Raw genomic sequence first — 18832 nt, 5'->3', positions numbered from 1 at the left:
AAATATTTATTTCAGATTTGCATCCATATTTGTTAGTATAACTTAGGAACTAATGTTAATTTTTACACCTAGTATATGTACATACATTAAACTATAACCTAATCTATTTTCTAAATTTAAGAAAGCCTATAACTTGGCGAATCCAATGCGCCAGTATAGGATTCTCAGGCCTTTCTGCAATGACATCCAGAATGCTGTTGGTACTGCTCCTAAGCCGACCCATCATCGAGACGATTCTCTTTCGCATAACCGCATGGAAATCGTCTGTATGGGCCTCGGCGAACATGCGCGATGCGCTACACCATGTGGGCAGCCCCAACAACATTCTGAGTGCATTATTATATTGCACGCGCAGGGCATTTAAGGCTTTTTTCGTATACTTCACCCACAGGCTGCTCGAGTAAAATGATTGATTGAAAGCTTTAAAAAGCACAATTTTTACCTCTCTTGAGCATCGAGCAAACCTGCGGGCGAGCATGTTAGACCTTACAGCCAATGCCCTGCGCTCCCGCTCTATATCTAGGTCATCATTAAGGTCTTGCGTTATGATATGCCCTAGATATTTCACTTTATCCACAACAGACAGTGTGGTTCCATGCAGTACAACCGGGGGTACAGAGCTTGGCGTGTAACTACCAGCCTTGAACATTAGCACCTGACTTTTCTTTGGGTTGTACTGCAATCCATGTGTCTCCGCATACGTCTCACAAACCGCAAGCAGTTTCCTAAGGGCACTGATAGACGGACTGAGCAGCACCATATCGTCTGCATAACTAAGATTATTGGCACAAACACCATGTATATAGCAGCCTGTATATGTGCTACTCAGTTCGTCTATCAGTTTATTTACATAGAGGTTAAAAAGCTTAGGAGACGTAAGCCCTCCTTGCCTCACACCACACTCAAGCTTATACTCTGTAGACATACTATCCGCCCATCTCACCTGGTTCAGTTGATTTTGGTACCAGAAAAATACCTACTGGTTCCGTGGTAGTCATGGATAACGCACCGTACCATTCGCGTCACATCGACAAAGTACCCACCATGCAATGGAGGAAAGACGCCATCCAAGCTTGGTTACGGCAGAAAAAATAAATTACGACGAAAAAGAAATAAAAGCTGACCTTATAGGAAAAATAGATAGGGCTAGATATAAAAAAATGTTCGTCGATGAACTGTCGAAATCAAGAGGGATAACGGTATTGCGTCTTCCTCCCTATCATTGCGAATTAAACCCAATTGAATTGATATGGGCACAGGTAAAAGGTTACGTTGGGCGGAGAAATAAAACCTTCAAGATGCCAGAATTGAAGGTTTTGTTGGCAGAAAGCTTATCGCGAATCGGAGCAGACCAGTGGAAAAAATGCGTGGATCACGTCATAGCGGAAGAGAATAAAATGAAAAATTTAGACGGCATCATCGATAGGGCTACAGATGATATAACGGCACCTTTTATAATAAATACTGGTGATACATCATCTTCTAGTACCGTTTTTTCCTCTGATCGTGAAGAATCGTGATTAAACAAATTAAAAATAAGTATCTACTTGTTTTTTACTTTCGGTATTTAATTATTCGATATGGTTTGACATAAAAACTGGGCAAGTGCGAGTCGGACTCGCGCACGAAGGGTTCCGTACCATAAAGCAAAAAAAAAAACGGAAAAAAATGCAAAAAGAAAACGGTCACCCATCCAAGTACTGACCACGCCCGACGTTGCTTAACTTTGGTCAAAAATCACGTTTGCTGTATGGGAGCTCCACTTAAATCTTTATTATGTGTTCCGTACTCCACATCGGATATCTTCATTGAGAGAGTAACGCGATCGTTGACCAATGATGCCGCTAGCGTCTATGTAGTCGCTCCGCCCCACGCCGTGACGTAGTTCCGCTTCCACTTCCTGCGAACCGTTGCTCGCTTCCCGCCACTCGCCACCGCCATGACATTGTTTCGTCGACCGTCTTGACCGATGGTCCGCAAATATTTTTTGCGTATATTTTTGCAGCATGGTGCTTTAACATTTCCGATCCAAAGCTCGGTCGATTAAATAGTGAGATATGGCAGAGATCGCCACTATAAGTCTTTTGGCGGTCTCGCGATCGAAGTCATCGAACGGTGCTTTTCGATTCTACCCACTTTTTTCTTGCTAAATTAATTTTCACATTCCATGCTGCTAAAATCGTTACCGTTAACTCGCATTTTCGAGATCGAAGTAGGAAGTGCGTCAGTGGTTTTTGTTAACAAGTGGTAACAAGTCGCTCCGCATCGGAGAGGGAACGTGCGGTCATCGTGCCTGCGGCGGCGGCGGCGGCGGCGGCGCCCGGGCGGCGCGGGGGCGGACGGCCCGCGCGCGCTTTGTCGGGTGCCGCGCTTCGCTGAAAAGGAGGTTTGGATTGTCTCGAACCATCCGGTGAGCCAGTTTAAGATATTCTAATTTTATTGGCGTTCAGAAGCTACTTCGTCACTCGCGGAGGGTTCTCAGGCAGTAGCCTGGGAGTACCTCGTGTTGTTAGTTGCGGCGCGACCGGGGCGCCCCGTCCCCCGGCGCGGGGGCGCGGGCCCGGCGCCCGCCCCCGCCCCCGCGCGCCGCGCCGGCGCCGCGTCTTTCTTCTGCTGTCGTCCAAGGTGACTCCGAGACACCGCGATGCTGCGGGCCACGGTGGACGCCTCCAGTCCGCAGGACTCGGAGAGACGTCACACGCCCGCTCCTGTTGCTGCAGTCGCGGTGCGGACGCCTCCAGTCCGCGGGACTCCGAGAGACGTCACACGCCCGCTCCTGTTGCTGCAGTCGCGGTGCGGACGCCTCCAGTCCGCGGGACTCCGAGAGACGTCACACGCCCGCTCCTGTTGCTGCAGTCGTGGTGCGGACGCCTCCAGTCCGCGGGACTCCGAGAGACGTCACACGCCCGCTCCTGTTGCTGCAGTCGCGGTGCGGACGCCTCCAGTCCGCGGGACTCCGAGAGACGTCACACTCCCGCTCCTGTTGCTGCAGTCGCGGTGCGGACGCCTCCAGTCCGCGGGACTCCGAGAGACGTCACACGCCCGCTCCTGTTGCTGCAGTCGCGGTGCGGACGCCTCCAGTCCGCGGGACTCCGAGAGACGTCACACGCCCGCTCCTGTTGCTGCAGTCGCGGTGCGGACGCCTCCAGTCCGCGGGACTCCGAGAGGCGTCACACGCCCGCTCCTGTTGCTGCAGTCGCGGTGCGGACGCCTCCAGTCCGCGGGACTCCGAGAGACGTCACACGCCCGCTCCTGTTGCTGCAGTCGCGGTGCGGACGCCTCCAGTCCGCGGGACTCCGCGAGACGTTACACGCCCGCTCCTATTGCTGCAGTTGCGGTGCGAACGCTTCCAGTCCAGCGGGACTCCGAGAGATCCGCGTGGCTCTGCGAGACGTCACACGCCCGCTCCTGCAGCTGCGGGCGCATCGCGGGTGGATCGCGCCAAGGTGAAGGCGGACCGCTTCTGCGTCCCGACTGCTCGAGCGGAAGGAAGGTAAGTTACGTGTAAGCAGTGGAAATGCTACGAGTACAGCGACGATCGCCGCGTTGGTTGCCGGCCGTCATGACGTCGCTGGTGACCTACGCGCCGGTGGTGGCCACCACGATGGCACCGCCGAGGGCAACAGCGTCGCCGTGATGATGCGTGCAACTACGAGCCTAGCCATCGGCGCCTCCCGTGCCGGTAACGTCCGTCACGCGCACCGGCGCCTGTCGAGCTGGCCGCCACGACGGCGCCTCTCGCACCTGAGCCTGGCGACGGTGGCCGCCATGATGGCGCCGCCCGCTCGATGACACCGCCTGCCCCCCGAGCTGGCCGCCACGATGGCGCCTCTCGCATTACGCATCGACGCGGCGGCGGCGGCTGCCACAATGGCGCTGCCCGCCACGATGATGCCGCCCGCCACGATGGCACCACCACCTGCGCACTGGCGCCTCTCGAGCTGGCCGCCACGATGGCGCCTCTCGCCTCACAGCAGTGCCTCCCAGACCAGCCAGCCAGACGGCGACCGCCTCATGCACCGGTGCCTCCCGAGCTGGCCGCCACGATGGCGCCTCTCGCCGCACGCACCGGCGCCTCCCGAGCCGGTGGCGGCGGCCGCCACGATGGAGCCGCCCGCCTCACACCAGTGGCGGCCGCCATGAGCCGCCCGGCCTCAGGCACCGGTGCCCCCCCCCCCCCCCCCCCCCCGAGCCGGCCGCCACGATGGCGCCCCTAGCTTCACGCACCGGCGCCTCCCGAGCGGCGGCGGTTGCCACAATCACGCCGATGCTGTCCACCGATGCTGCAACTACGACGATGTCGTCCCTTGCTCGCTGGGCGCCACAGTATCAGTTTTGTCCTGTCCACATGGTTCCATTGAGGTACGCAGGCGCCTATAGCTATGGTGCAGGTATAGGTATGGTATGGTACAGCACGAACAGACCGCTAAGCTCTTGGTTTCGGTTAAAGAATCCTCCGGCGACGGCAGACAAGGTCGTAAAGAGCCCCGTCCTAGCGCGGCTCGACTGCCCGGAGTTGAAAGCGGTAAGATATGTCGATACTCAGAGGAAAATACGTCGTGTTCCCGGGCTTCATAAAGGTGCTGATCGACTTCGCTGTGTTGCTTCGAAGCTCCTACGACTTCTCGAGGCCATGGAGTGGTCCAACCGGAGAACAGCTAGCGACAAGGCCCTGTGCGACCGCTCGAAACCGAGGTGAAAGGCATCGAAAAGGTCTGCAGACTTCACATAATTATCTCTGCTTGCTCGCGCTCTCCAGCTTAAGTTCCGTCTTACAAAGACGAACTCGTGCGAAAAGCCATAATAAACAAAATGGGACAAATAAACCCGCTGCGCCTGAACAAGCTTGAGTTTCCGGTGCTAAGAGAAAGGGGCCAGGAGGACTCCAGCAGTTTCCATCTGTCTGTATTCGACTTTATCGAAACAGTTTTGTTACGCAAAGCGCCAAAATCGATTTTAGACTTGATTTCATCAGTTCGATTTCCTTAAAAGCATGCTACTAACTCGATGCCCTATACTAACTCGATATAGGGTGTCTCTTCGGGTAAAGCGAATTAGACCATCACGCTCCTAGACATCACGTGGGACACGCGGCACAACACACCGATTGAAAGTTTTCTTTTTCGCGACATACAGGCCTGCCTTGCTGCAGAGTTTCTCGCAGAAATGAGACTCAATGCCTTCTGTTCAGTCTCAAATTCGCAAACTTTAGTTCATGGAGGAAGGTGAAGCCTTCGCAGTCCCCAGCAACACGGAGCTGCCGAAAGCCTCGCACCACTTTCTTCCTCATCTTATGCAAGCAGTCCGTTACAATCTCCAATATTGGTAGACAATGTACGAGGTAAGGCCCTTTCAGCGAAGAGTAACCGTTAACGGGCCGCATCTGCAGCGCTGACGACAGAAGTGTAAACATACAACCGCACCGGTACAGTATACATAAAACGACGGCGACACTACATCCCTTCCGTTACTACGGCTGTCGCAAAAACTGCTGATGCCAGCAGATCGTCTACAGGTCGCGCTGGTTGCTTGCTACTTGCCAGGTCGGTACAACCCCCGAGGGCAACGGTTTATCAAGAAGTCACTGCGCGCCCGAGTGGCAGCTGCGCCCAGCAGCCGCCGAGACTGTCTTCACCTGACAGGCGCCTTGTTGGCCGGCCTCCGCTTTCGAGAGCCCTCGCACTGTGCCACGGTATTTCTTAACAGACTCATTGAACTGCTACCACGACCTTTGACAGCTGCCTGTGAGACTTGGCATGGATGTCTCCACCTCCCAGCCTAGTCTGTGTACTGCGACGGCGTGATAAGGAGTCTTAAAGCAGCTGTGGTAAGCTTGCAATTTACTGGCGGTCCTAGTGAACACAACGTCAGACCGCCCTCCCTTACGAGTCAACGACCTTAAGAATGAGGCGTAGCTCCTGTCAGATAGGACGCTCCAACACCGAGCTGGCGGGATCAGGAGTGACGTCCGCTACTGGCGTGACTGGCGCATGCATATAACATGCCAAGGTCTAAAGCTACGTAGCGAACGAAACGCAACTGTCACTGTCTCACTAATATGGAAGAACCGGATATTCCCGATTCCGGTACTGTGTTTGTATAGAAAACAGTAACGGGAGCCCCTAGATCGTCCCCTTGTCTAGGCTGCATGTACGGCCACAATGTAGAAACGGTCTTTATGGTGCATCAAAAATAAGATCAACTGCCAGGTACCTCTATCCAGTGAAGTAGCGAGCTATCTCAGACGTCTATTTCTATTATCCATGTTAGCTTTCAGAACGATACTCGTTCATAAGCCTCTCACAAGTGCTGTGTATGAACCACTATCGGACACTATGCCTTCTTCCAACGCCATTAATAGCGAGACCAGCGCCTCCCAAAGCACCAGCTTGGGACGCGAGACATCTACTTGCCCTAATTTAAATAGCCCTACAACGTTAGGTACGTTAGAAGAAGTACGATAGAATAGCTGCCGCACTTTTGCTGTTAGCATCAGGCAGCAGGGTCAATGACCTTACTCTACTACACTGTAGCCCGGGCAATTACATAGATAACTTTAACGCTATTATTTTGTGTCCGAAATTCGGCTCTAAACCAGATAACGTGTCTTACCGACTGGACTCTTAGAAGCTCCGGAATAAAGTATAGACCCAGTATAAGTAGGTAGTCTGGGTACGTCACCTTGCGAGAATTACACAAAATGTTAGGGGACACTTCGCTTATTTCTTTCAGCCACAGTCTCATCCAAGCCGGCCTCGCCTACGATTGCTTTTGATCCACGATGTACTTAATAACTAAATTGGCTGGAAAGCTATTCACTTAGCGATATTTTCGCTTATGTTAATTGGGAACATGACTCGCCGAGATTCTGCGGATCGGATGCGATTTCGAATGAGAATTCTCTTAAACCAGTTTAACGTCAGATTCGAACCTGAGATTACAATTTCAATTCTCAATTTCCTGTAATTCACATTATAACGAGTCACTGTGATTTCATGGGTTGCAATATGGTGTATACATATTTATTCGTTCTCTGAGTTCCATGACAGTAGGTGTAGCCCTATCGTTTGCGCGCCCGCTAACTCGCCACCAGGAGATAATAAACAGGTCTCAATGAAGATATCCGATGTGGAGTACGGAACACATAATATAAAAATTTTACCTTCCAATAAAATTATTATTATGTTTCCTATCCACATCGGATATCTGAGTAATGCCTTCCTGGCAGGCTACTAGGCTACTTTTATGCCGACGGTACTTCTCCTCAACAATGACATGGCGGTGGCGAGTGGCGGGAAGCGAGCAACGGTTCGCAGGAAGTGGAAGCGGAACTACGTCACGGCGTGGGGCGGAGCGACTACATAGACGCTAGCGGCATCATTGGTCAACGATCGCGTTACTCTCTCAATGAAGATATCCGATGTGGATAGGAAACATAATAATAATTTTATTGGAAGGTAAAATTTTTATATTTTATTCTGTTTTTAGTATTTGTTGTTATAGCGGCAACAGAAATACATCATCTGTGAAAATTTCAATTGTCTAGCTATCACGGTTCGTGAGATACAGCCTGGTGACAGACAGACGGACGGACAGCGAAGTCTTAGTAATAGGGTCCCGTTTTACCCTTTGGGTACGGAACCCTAAAAATGGTAACACACTATCGCACCGCACCACGACCTTGGTGCGTCGCACCCATAAGTGATATATAGTTCGATTTTAGCATTAAAAATAAGGTAAACAATCTTTGTCTTTGTTTTTGATTGAAAAACACATTCAAAAAATAAGTTACGGCAAATATGTAACAATTATGAATCCAATACGATCATTTATATTCTTCTGCTTTCATAAGTAATAGTTACTGATTTTTAATAAGCGTTTTTCAATTAAAAGACATGTCAAGATCGCTTACCTTCTTTCAAGTTCTTTTTAATGCAAAAAAAACGAACTATAGAGCGAGAAAGAGATATCTGTTTCTCGCTCTCACTTATGGATGCGACGCACCAAGTTCGTGATGCAGTGCGATAGTGTGTTACGGCCTTAAGTAAAGGACTAAGTAAGACTCTTGCCCATCACTAGCAAATTCATCATTCAGAGACAATTTCAATATGGCGGTTTGTTTACAAACATTGCAAGTTCTATTGGAATGGACTTTAGTTCTGCTCATTCATCCGTTAGTCACTAACTACAAGTACCTGTAGACTGTAGAGTAAATAAAGTGATTTACTCAAGCCCCGAACTACTGTTACCGCGCTTACAGTCCGGGATCTTAGTTTGAACTAGAAGACTTAGGGAGCGAGGAATATTGTTCCTAGTCGGATTCTATTATAACTACGTCTCGATACGTTTACAATGGAAATTGTATGCAAAACAGTCTCGAACCTATCACCGGTTACGAAACTACAATAAGTAAATCAAACGTTTCTGCGTTCTAATTTTACCTAGTAACTATGTGGTTGTAATTACTTTGATATTTGTTTTATTCGTTAATTAATGTTGTTTAATACCGGTGATTTAGTGCGTGATAAATTTTAACAACCACAGTTTTATATACGAAAATGTAATTGTGAAAATTATACAAGAGATCTATGTTTTTAGGCTGAGAAGCTTTTTTTATTTATTTTGGCAAAAACGTAAATGTTCCTATATATTTTCAAAATAACTACATATGCTGTCATTAGTTGCAGTATTCGATTGAAAAAAACACATACACAAATTTTGTCGGGGTTGTACATTTTAAAAACAAACTTAGTTACAATTTACATGGCAAAATGCAGAGATGTGACTTATTTGAAATACTTGTATTTAAAATGCAAATACAAAATGCAAAATACCTATTTTGTATTTTGTATTTAAATACCTTTTGAAGAAAACTATTTTGTATTTTATTTGAAATAGTTTTTGGGACCTATTTTCTATTTTCAAAATACAAAATACTTTATAGTAGGTAGGTAGGAGTTACAATCTCTTCTGATGTTACAATCCTGGCAACTCTCTCATATTCTTTTAACATGGAACTGTTGAATCTGTTTAGCGACGTGCACACTCGGAGTAAATATCTATGGAGCGGCCATTAACAGGCGTTCCCCTCTGCAAAAATATCGCGGCCGCCGGTCAAGGAGGTTATATAAAACTAGTTGCCACACGTCATACGCCATTCAGCAAACGTCAGTCTAAGCGGAATGATAGGAGCCGAAAATGCCGAATTGCAGCGTTTTCTCATGCAAAATGAGATCGGAAACGTCTAGTCTACAAAAAGAACACGTTTCTTATCATATTTAAGTACTATTACATCTAAATATTATCAAATAGTGCATTAATTTTGCAAATAACTAAAAAACATTGTCAATCTGACAGTGATACCAGTGATATGATATTAGATCTAATTTAGGGTAATTCTAAAGAAGACTTTCTAAATATTAATTAGGTACGAGTAGAATTTCTAATAGGAAATATTATGCGAAACTCTGCGCGTAGGGGGCGCGACTACCACAATCCATCACAATCTGGGGGTCCGCCGCGGAACAAGAAAATTTAAATTTCGTTATCTAACCTCTCTATCACTATTGCATATTTGAGCGATAAAGAGAAAAGAGAAAATTTACTAGCTAGCTTAGTGCTACACTCTGGCGGCAGAACATTGCAATAATATGCCCTATTTGCTATGCTTTTTGTTATATAATTTATGTAACACATTATTTTTATATAACACCTTAGTTTCATATCAATCTAATCTATTTAATCAAATTAATAGATCTATAAGAATAAAGAAAAGGGGGACGGGGGATCAAAAAGTAGTCGAAAACATCTCGCGTGATTTGTGCACCACCCCTAAATAACGTAAAATTACCGATAGACTATTTTTTGAAAATTAATTTTTACTTTAGTTTCTACATATAGCTGGTCAAGCAGATCTTGTCAGTAGAAAAAGGCGGCAAATTTGAAAAATGTAGGCGGGAAGGGATATCGTCCCATAGAAAATTAGAAAATCGCGCCTTTTTTACTGACAAGATTTGCTTGACCAGCTATATATTTTTATTTAACATGTCAAATATATTATTAATTTAAGGTATTTACGGCTGTCACTTTCCATAAATAGGCACTTTTAATTTATTACTCTGGTATCACCGTACCAATATTAGTGATGGGACACCATAAAAACCAATATCGGTAAAATCGATATAAACATAATGAATAATATACAGATGGTCATGATGCCTAGCGAACACCAGCCATATCGTACAAACCTCAAGGTGTGATATTCCTAGGCAGATGATGATCTGCCTAGTGACCACCAGCCATATCGTGCTAACTTCAAGGTGTGATATTCCTAAGCAGATCATGAAACGCCGGCATGTCATGATCTGACTAGTGACCACCAGCCATACCGTTCAAACCTCAACATTTAGGCATATCGAATAAGTAGGATGTCCTAAATTTTAGCAAATGATAACCATTGAAATGGCATGACAGCCTACTTATAGTACGTGTTTGGGTAGCGTATGATTTTAGTACCTACCTAGTACCTACGCATTCTGCTACAAATGCCACATAGAATGCAGCACTAGCAGTGGCAAAAAATGCAAAAGGCAGATTATTAAATGGCGGCGTTTCATGATATGCCTAGGAATATCTCGATATGTCCCATTTTACGATCTACCGCCGATATATATACTAATTATCCCCTACTCAATATCCCTTAAATGACATCCTATGGCCGCGTTCCATCTCTGTCATCATGCAGATCTGCATGATCGATAGTATATTGCATTGCTTTCAGAAGTAAACCAACATGTAAAATATTAACTAATGAACTGATAATAAAAAATCATTCTATATCAGCTTGCAAGATTCGCCCTAAACAAATTGACAAACTATTAGAAATAACATCTAAACAATACAAAAATTGAAAGTTAGTAAAATGCTGGTACAAAGACTTGATAATGTATTATTATTATAATTCATAAAAGCAGAAATTAAAATTCATTGTCAATTTTATCGACAATATTATCGACAATATTATCGACGCGTCCCTCGCACTATCTAGGTTTACTTAGAACTGACGTCATCTCGTTCACGGACAGGGTTGTCTGTGTTTGTTCTTGTACTTGTGTGAATACAGTTTTTGCTAATGTTTGATAATTTTGTCGTGTGCGTGTGTAGCGACGCATGCTAAAAATGCATTAGTGTTAACATTATGTGTGTGCGTTACCTCGTCCCCCGCGCCAAAAACGACAGAATTTTTCAGATAGAAATTAGTGCGCGTCTCTACTCCATAGATATTTACTCCGAGCGTGCACATGACCACAAGCGTAGCGAGTGGTTAAAAAAGTGGAATCTTGAGTGTTGGGAGGGTTTCAAGGCACGAGAGGAGAACAAACTTTTCTGCCCTGGTGAAACACAAACGAGACGTTTTCATCACACTAACGAGAGGCATTATACTAGCATTAGCATAACATTACAAATTAATGCTTTAAAATTTGGCCGATAAAAACCATCATCCATACCTACATCCTACCGGTTAATATGAGCAAACAACTAGAAATTTGCACTTTAGATAGAGAATTGATTTCAAAGAATAAAGAGAGTCTTTTCAACTCGGAAATTCCGAGTAATACTTTTTAATTCAGACTAGGTATTCACTACTCAGAGTACCTTTTATCGAAAAGTATTTGTATTTAAAAAAAGTATTTTGAAAATACCTATTTCGTATTTTGTATTTAAATACAAATTCAAAAACTATTTTGTATTTTGCATTTGAAATAGAATAGATTATCAAAGAAGTATTTGTATTTTGTATTTAAATACTTTTTATAAAGTATTTTTCGCATCTCTGGCAAAATGCATGACATTAACGACGCAGTACTCTCGTATAAAAATATACCTATAACTTCTGGTATGTTCTGCTTATGACATCTATTGACGTCAGTGTCTACACGAGTAGGTACACGCTATGGCACCCGCCGGGTGTCGTGCGTTTTCAAACTTTATAAATAGGGAAACTTTATACACTCCAGTTTTTCTAGATATTTTTTGCAAAGCATAAAAACTACATGGTTTACGTCTGTCTTTATTCGTGTCTGCCAACACAATCATAGATCCACAGAGGTGTGATCATGCGCCCGGTTTGAGTGGAAAACTTCACGTTCCCTTTTGATAGGGGCTTATCAAACCTACTCCTTTGAATTATTCGCAGAATTGGTAGGTTTCCTTGTGATGTTATCCTTTACCAAGAAGCAATTCCGGGAAAACATGTAATACTTCTCAAGTATGCTTAAACCTAAAAGTATACTTTGTAGCGAATACGCTACCGCAGTGAATTTGTGGCAGTCATATTTTACAAGCATTGTGCGTTGTAGATTGCCTGGTCCAAACCTTACCATACATTTAAATTAACATGCATAAAGGTAAATCATTGAGTGTGTTTCAAAATATTATCCACATTCACAATAAACCAAAGTGCCAGGGCAAGCTAAACGAAGGTAATATATTTAATAATTCACAATCGTAATACCAATTCGAAGTGCAATCGCAGCGGGTGAAAATTGCATTTTTATTCCCACGGGGCCGCGAAATTATAGGCTGAGTAAATTGCAACCGTTGCATACTTCCACAAAAATATACATTCCTGGAAAGTGTTAGCCGTAACTGCACTGCGCATTTTAGTCAACAGTTTAATTCTTGCAATAGTGCTTTTATATTTAAAAAACACTAGGTCTCCTTTCTCAAGCACTAACAGTTGTGGGATAGCCACGAACTTGCTCCGAAAAAAATGTTTCAGGTGTTGGAACTACGTTATTTCAGGCTGCTTCCTTTCACTGTACATTGCAGAGTCGATCTTTGACTTGATTACATATTATATAGCGATTTACGGCTCGATTCGGAAAATGAATTAGATCTCTAATATACCTCAACAAGTTACAATACGGATAATTTAAAGATATTTGTAAGATAGATATGTCAAATTTGACGTTTCCGCGATCCTGGAGGTCCTCTTGAACGATTTCTACAACTTATGACTTAGATATCCAAGTCACATCTAGTCGATATCTAATGTAAATCTAGTTGATCTCTATATCGTCTCTAGATCTTATGATTATGTCGTTTCCCGAATACGCGTGTTAGTTAGACAAAATCGTATTTTGGCTTCACTTTTAATGTCGGCTTTATAGTTAAACTAGGTAATCTAGGTTTTATTATACTAACACCTTACATACAAATAATTAAAAGATTTAAGTTACTGTAACTAAATTATTTATTAAAGTTTGATAGTTCTGACGGAGATAAGTAGGTTACACTATAAAATCCTCCTCCGGTCGTACGCCCTTATCGCTAGGCTACCAGCGCTCTCATGTAGTTTTCAGGAGTATCAACATTATTATTGAAAAATATTGTTTACTTTAGGGCACAGAAAAGACAAACCATATAAGTCTTCAACTGTTTGCGTGCCACCGCTGTTTTATTTATTTCGTGCTCTCACCGTAAATATAAGTGTTCATAAGTCAAAGGTACTTCGACCGCCACCATCCCTCAATTTAACGCTTTGCTCGCCACCCTCATAACAATAAATCGTCAAGGACACATTTAATAACAAGAAGAAAACTATTTGGAAGAGCCATTGATATAATAGCTTCCCGTTTGCGTAAATACGACTGACGAGGGATGGGAGTCTTTTGGATATATCTATAAAGAATCGAGAGCCAATGACGCTAACTGCCAAATCAATTAGGAACCTATATCTACTAACGAAGAAAAGGGATCGTACTCGTTTGCCTTAAAGGGATCTAAAGGTTTCAAAAGGTTTAATACAGTAATGTGTACCTAGTAAAAGTGAGAGATGGGATAATATTGCTTCAGCAGGTTAAGATTTATAAATCAACCTATAGTTCGTTTTTTTAGCATTAGAAAGAACTTCGCAGAAGTTTCCAAATCCGGCACTTTTAGCGGTAATAATTTTAAGTAAATTATATGTATTGACCATGCTACATTAGAAAATTCAATAATTGTTAACAATTAAAAAGAGCCTGATAAAAACTGCACGCTTGCTTCTGTGGAGGTCTTTCTAATGCTAAAAAAAACGAACTATAGCTCTTTGTAATGGACTTCAGGAAAAGGGAACGTTAAAATGAGAGTAAAGCTAATTACAGGACGAACATCGGTAGAAACATACCTAATCCCGGGGAAATTAAGTTACCCTCATGAGCGCGTACTGCGTCAGTAAATATCCTATTTACTAAGCCAATACCTGGCAATTTGTTAACTTGTTCAAATAAAAGAAATTCTTGAGCTTTTACGTGTTTATGCAGTACTGTACTAATCTATTTAGCGTTCAGCGTTTGAGATGGTTAAATTATATGTCGCCATTTGTCAAGTTTAAAAAATCCTATTGCCAAGTGAGCCAACAAAATCCTCAAAAGTAATAATGGTTATTTAAACGGTGTACCTACGCCATACCATAAATAAGCGTTACGTTACGGCGCGGGGGAGACATCTCGTACCTCAAGGGTGTCCAAAAGGTTAAAGTTTGAAAAGACAAAGGTTGGAACTCGAATATCCTCTTGTGACCTAATTTTGAAAGCTGTTGACCCCTTAGTTAACCACGATGCAAAGGAGACGGTTTATGCATTTGGGATGAGAGATTGGTTCTTTGTTTGTGTGTGTGCGTGTGAAACCCTACTGATGGATTTTGGATAAGTTTTATGTGGTTTTTACTCCTGAGCTGCGATAATTTCCGTGAGTTATATAAATTATTAAAAAAATACTAAATGAAAATTTACTGGTGCTTATGCATATTTTTGAGACCGGCTTTGGTTAAGCTCTAGGGACACGGATTAGTGTGCGGGACTCGTTTTACATGTTTAACGGACTTTGATACAGGAGGACGTTGTTTACAAAAAAACCTTCTGGTTAAAGTTTTTCAATCATTTAGTTTCTCAACCTTCTCTCAGATTTGAATTAAGTTTAATATGTAGGTACCTAGTTCTTTCTCTTTTAAGTTTAGAATGCGTGAAATTTGTTTTTTTTTCCTGCTCTAAACGTATATTTTTTATTGTTGGTCAAGCAGATCTTGTCAGTGGAAAAAGGCGGCAAATTTGAAAAATGTAGGCGCGAAGGGATATCGTCTCATAGAAAATTTGAATTTCGCGCCTTTTTCTACCGACAAGATTTGCTTGACCATCTTATATTTTTTGCCATATGAAAATTATTGAGGGCGCCACTTCCTACGTAACTGTCACATTTTTGACGTAAAATGATTAAACTTGGCAACTTTCAAGTAGGTATGGACATTTTTTAGTTCCATGTTATTTAAATTCTACTATTTTTGTCGCACTATATAAACGACCTTTTGCTAAACAAATACATTTAAAATTTAAAACTGATATCACTTGATTTTTTTTTATTTCTACAAAATTTGACTAACCTGGTTGTTGGGAAACGTGCCGTCCTTGTCTATCGCGTTCACTTGCGTGACCTTCGTGCCGATGGGCTCTCCTTCCAGCACCGTCTCTTGTTCTCGTTCCGTGAACAGTGGTATTTCGTCGTTGACGTCTTCTAACATGATGTAGACTGTCGCTTCCGAGGCCAGTTGTTGAGCACCGTTGTTCTGTGACGATAAGGTATAAATTAGCGTTTAATTTAGCGACATCATTTTCACAAATTCAGCACAGTAGCTACAAGAGGACAGTATAAAAGTGACGAATGAATAAAACGCCCTCTATCGGGACATCGGTGCACTCTCTAGGAACCTTGTCAAGTGAAGTTAACAATTTGGTGTTAGTTCAACAAACGTTAGTTAGAGGGCGCTGTCCTCGTGGTCAAAAACATTCCGTGATATTGATATTTTTGTCAGAGTACTTAGAATAGGTTTTTAGCCGTTTTTATCAACACATATCGTCGGCTTAAGTCGCAAGTCGCTCCTCCGGGGGAGTTACGAGGTTTACGACTTGTTGTCCAAGGCAGCAATTACTAATTTCCTTGAAATGGACGAGGTTTTCGACTTAAGTCGACGCGACGATATGTAAAATTATATAATTATAAACGTACAAATAGAGTTGATTTTAAAGTTATCAGTTTCAAAAAGTAATGAACATACTCGGAGTAAGTTTTGATAAAAATGAACTCGTAGGTACAGTCAGCAGCAGAAGTTGCCAAGCGGGCCAGGTGTTCAAAATAACCTTGACACGCTCTTATTCTCTCAACAATAATGTCGCGTCAAGATCATTTTGAACACCTGATCAGCTTAGCAACTTCTGCTGCTGACTGTACAACACTTAATGAGTAAACCAAGAAGCCTTACCTCCACTCGTATCGTCAAATTGTATTCCTTAATGCTCTCATAGTCCAATGGATGATTAACTTTTATATCCGCCCAAGTAAATCCATTGTCGGCTCGTTGTTGCAAATAAAATGTATGAAATTTGTTCGTTTGGGCTGTCGATCCGGGCATCAACCGGTAAAACACGGTCGGGTTGTTCTCAATGCCCGAGCTGAAAACATCAATAGGTTACAGGAGGCACCTTTGCGAGGCACAAAGGCACGTTTACTGGAAATCTACCGGCACATGACATCACGACATCGAATGTTTTGTATAATATTTGACAAAATAATGAATAATGAGCCCAGATTTTATATTTGTAAATGAACCTTTCGTGAGTTTCATATTATGCGTAAACACATGGTTTTATGAGAAAATGAAGGTGTAAGGTAAAGGTACTTGTGCTCGACATGCTTATGCCCAATAGATGACACCCTGTTGTCACCTCTATCCTCTATTGACAATGACTTAAGTTTCAAGATGACATGTACTGGGACCGCGTCGAGCACCAGTACGTTTACCTTAAATACTATCCTCATTGCTCGATCACACAGAGATGACTTAATAAATTCAGATATTGTCTATGGTACCCGTCTTTCTGTTTGGATAAATCTGTATAGTCACGGAATATATGAGTCGCTTAACTTCAAACTTGGGTAAATCCATCTGTCAGATTATGCGATTTTGGTATTAAGAAAAGGTAATAGGGTCGATATTTGCTGAGAGGGTCGAATGGATTTACCGGAGTTTGAAGTTAAGCGACACATATGCATTTATGGATTTATAAGTGAAGGCTCTGAATTTCTGAGTAAACAAAAACATTTATGTGCAAACACAAATTCCGATATCCGAACTTAAAACCGTGTGTCTAATGCATATTATGAATATCAAAACTAACATAGAATAAACAAAGCCTAGAAAATGTATAGTTGTTCTAATCGCACTGAAACCAATGTTTAAATATCACATTGCAAGTATCGGTCTTTCTCTCAAATCTCGATTATGATAGGAACAAAAGAGATGAAGCTAGTCATATTTCGGTTTCACTCCTTAATAGACCAGATGGGTTTTATGAAACTAAGTTTCTAGGCTTTTATATTAATGGTAACTAAGATATTTAACCCTTTACCACGCTGACATTAAAATAATGACAATCGAATGTCAGTCTTATTCATCGAAAATCGAACACATGTTTGAAGAGCCGTATGTGGGAAATATATATACTTTAGCCTGGTAAAGGGTTAATGTTGTTTCATTTTGAGAATATCATTTTATGAAATGTCATTCCCTAGTAACAATAGGTACATTACCTAAGTAAACATTCGGGTAAGTTTTAATGCTTCCTAAAAAAACAGTTGGGTTAAACTAAACCTTGACAGCTTCTTGTAAGCTTCCAATTGTTAATCCTATAAACAAGGAACTGGTCTATTTGCTTCTAACTCGAAACCTGGATTTCGAGCTCACGGAAGCTCAAAACGACGTCGAGGATAGGGCGAAGTGGAGGCAAAAAACACGGAAAGCTGACCCCATCACCGTGTGAGATATATAGCTCGGAAGATAGAGAGAGGAAGCTTATCTGTCAGTTAATAACTTCAATTGCAGAGCCATCTGCGTTGAGCTAGGCGCATTTAAATTCCTCGATTGTCTTGAAATACATCTTAAACTTGTATTGTCTTGAAATATACTTTGCGAGCAAACGTTACGGAAGACAAGATAAAAAATGATATTCCCAATGTTATACTAAATAAGGACTTAACTTATTAGTAAAGTGAGTTAGTATTCGTTTCATGTAAGTCTCAGTTGTGAGTGTGAAGTGTGTGTTTTAGGACGAACAGATAGACATCAGATGTGAAACTTGCCATCGGCCAACACAGTGATTGATGCACTAGGTAACTAATAATGCGAATGCTAAAACAGTTATCTAACGGTAGCCCGTGGAACACTTAGTGATGCACATTCCTTTACCATGTCGCAATGGATGGAGAAATTTTGAAAATGTATAGCCAATTGGTATGGTAGCCATTATCTTCAATCATTTTGTTTGTAAACTTCTCCTTATGACATCAGTGCCGTTTATCAAAAGCTTGTAACTTGTAATATAAGTGGAAGTCCCTTTTGATAGCTTTTGTTAGAAAGGCACTTCCACTTGTATTACAAGTTACATGCTTTTGATAATCAGGGCACAGGTATATAATTGTGAGTAAATTAGTATTCCACGATCTCTTATTTATTTGTTCAGATAAACTTTGATGATTGAAGAAAATGGTAGCTGTTAAATACTCACGGTTCTACGGAATTCCTCTAAATCGAAATTCGGATTCCTAGAGCAGAGTTTGCAAATAGCTATACGATAAAATATGCCTAGATCTTGAACTCGTTTTAATCTAGATCAAAAAGCGACTAGGAATATACTTTTCTATAACACTCACGTCAATTTAAATAAATGCCAACTGGATCTTGATATTGATAAACGACTATTAATGCTTCAAACTGACTACAGATTGAAATTAATGAACT

General features: G+C 42.7%; 1 protein-coding gene across 8 annotated transcripts in view; it reads right to left on the bottom strand.

The window, feature by feature from the left end:
• The window catches only part of LOC134663788 (neural-cadherin), a 440784-nt gene that overhangs the window by 318463 nt on the left and 103489 nt on the right, over positions 1-18832 (bottom strand). For all 8 annotated transcript variants that reach the window (XM_063520278.1, XM_063520277.1, XM_063520279.1 and 5 more), the window contains exons 10-11: positions 16298-16487; positions 15422-15604 (exon numbers count right to left, since the gene is read on the bottom strand). In XM_063520278.1, the coding sequence (XP_063376348.1) occupies positions 15422-15604; positions 16298-16487 (373 nt within the window). The remainder of the gene's footprint in view (positions 1-15421; positions 15605-16297; positions 16488-18832) is intronic.

The sequence above is a fragment of the Cydia fagiglandana genome, chromosome 4 (assembly GCF_963556715.1).
Source record: "Cydia fagiglandana chromosome 4, ilCydFagi1.1, whole genome shotgun sequence".
Taxonomy (NCBI): domain Eukaryota; kingdom Metazoa; phylum Arthropoda; class Insecta; order Lepidoptera; family Tortricidae; genus Cydia; species Cydia fagiglandana.
The sequence above is the reverse complement of the archived record's forward strand: the minus strand, read 5'-3'. Positions and strand labels throughout refer to the sequence as shown.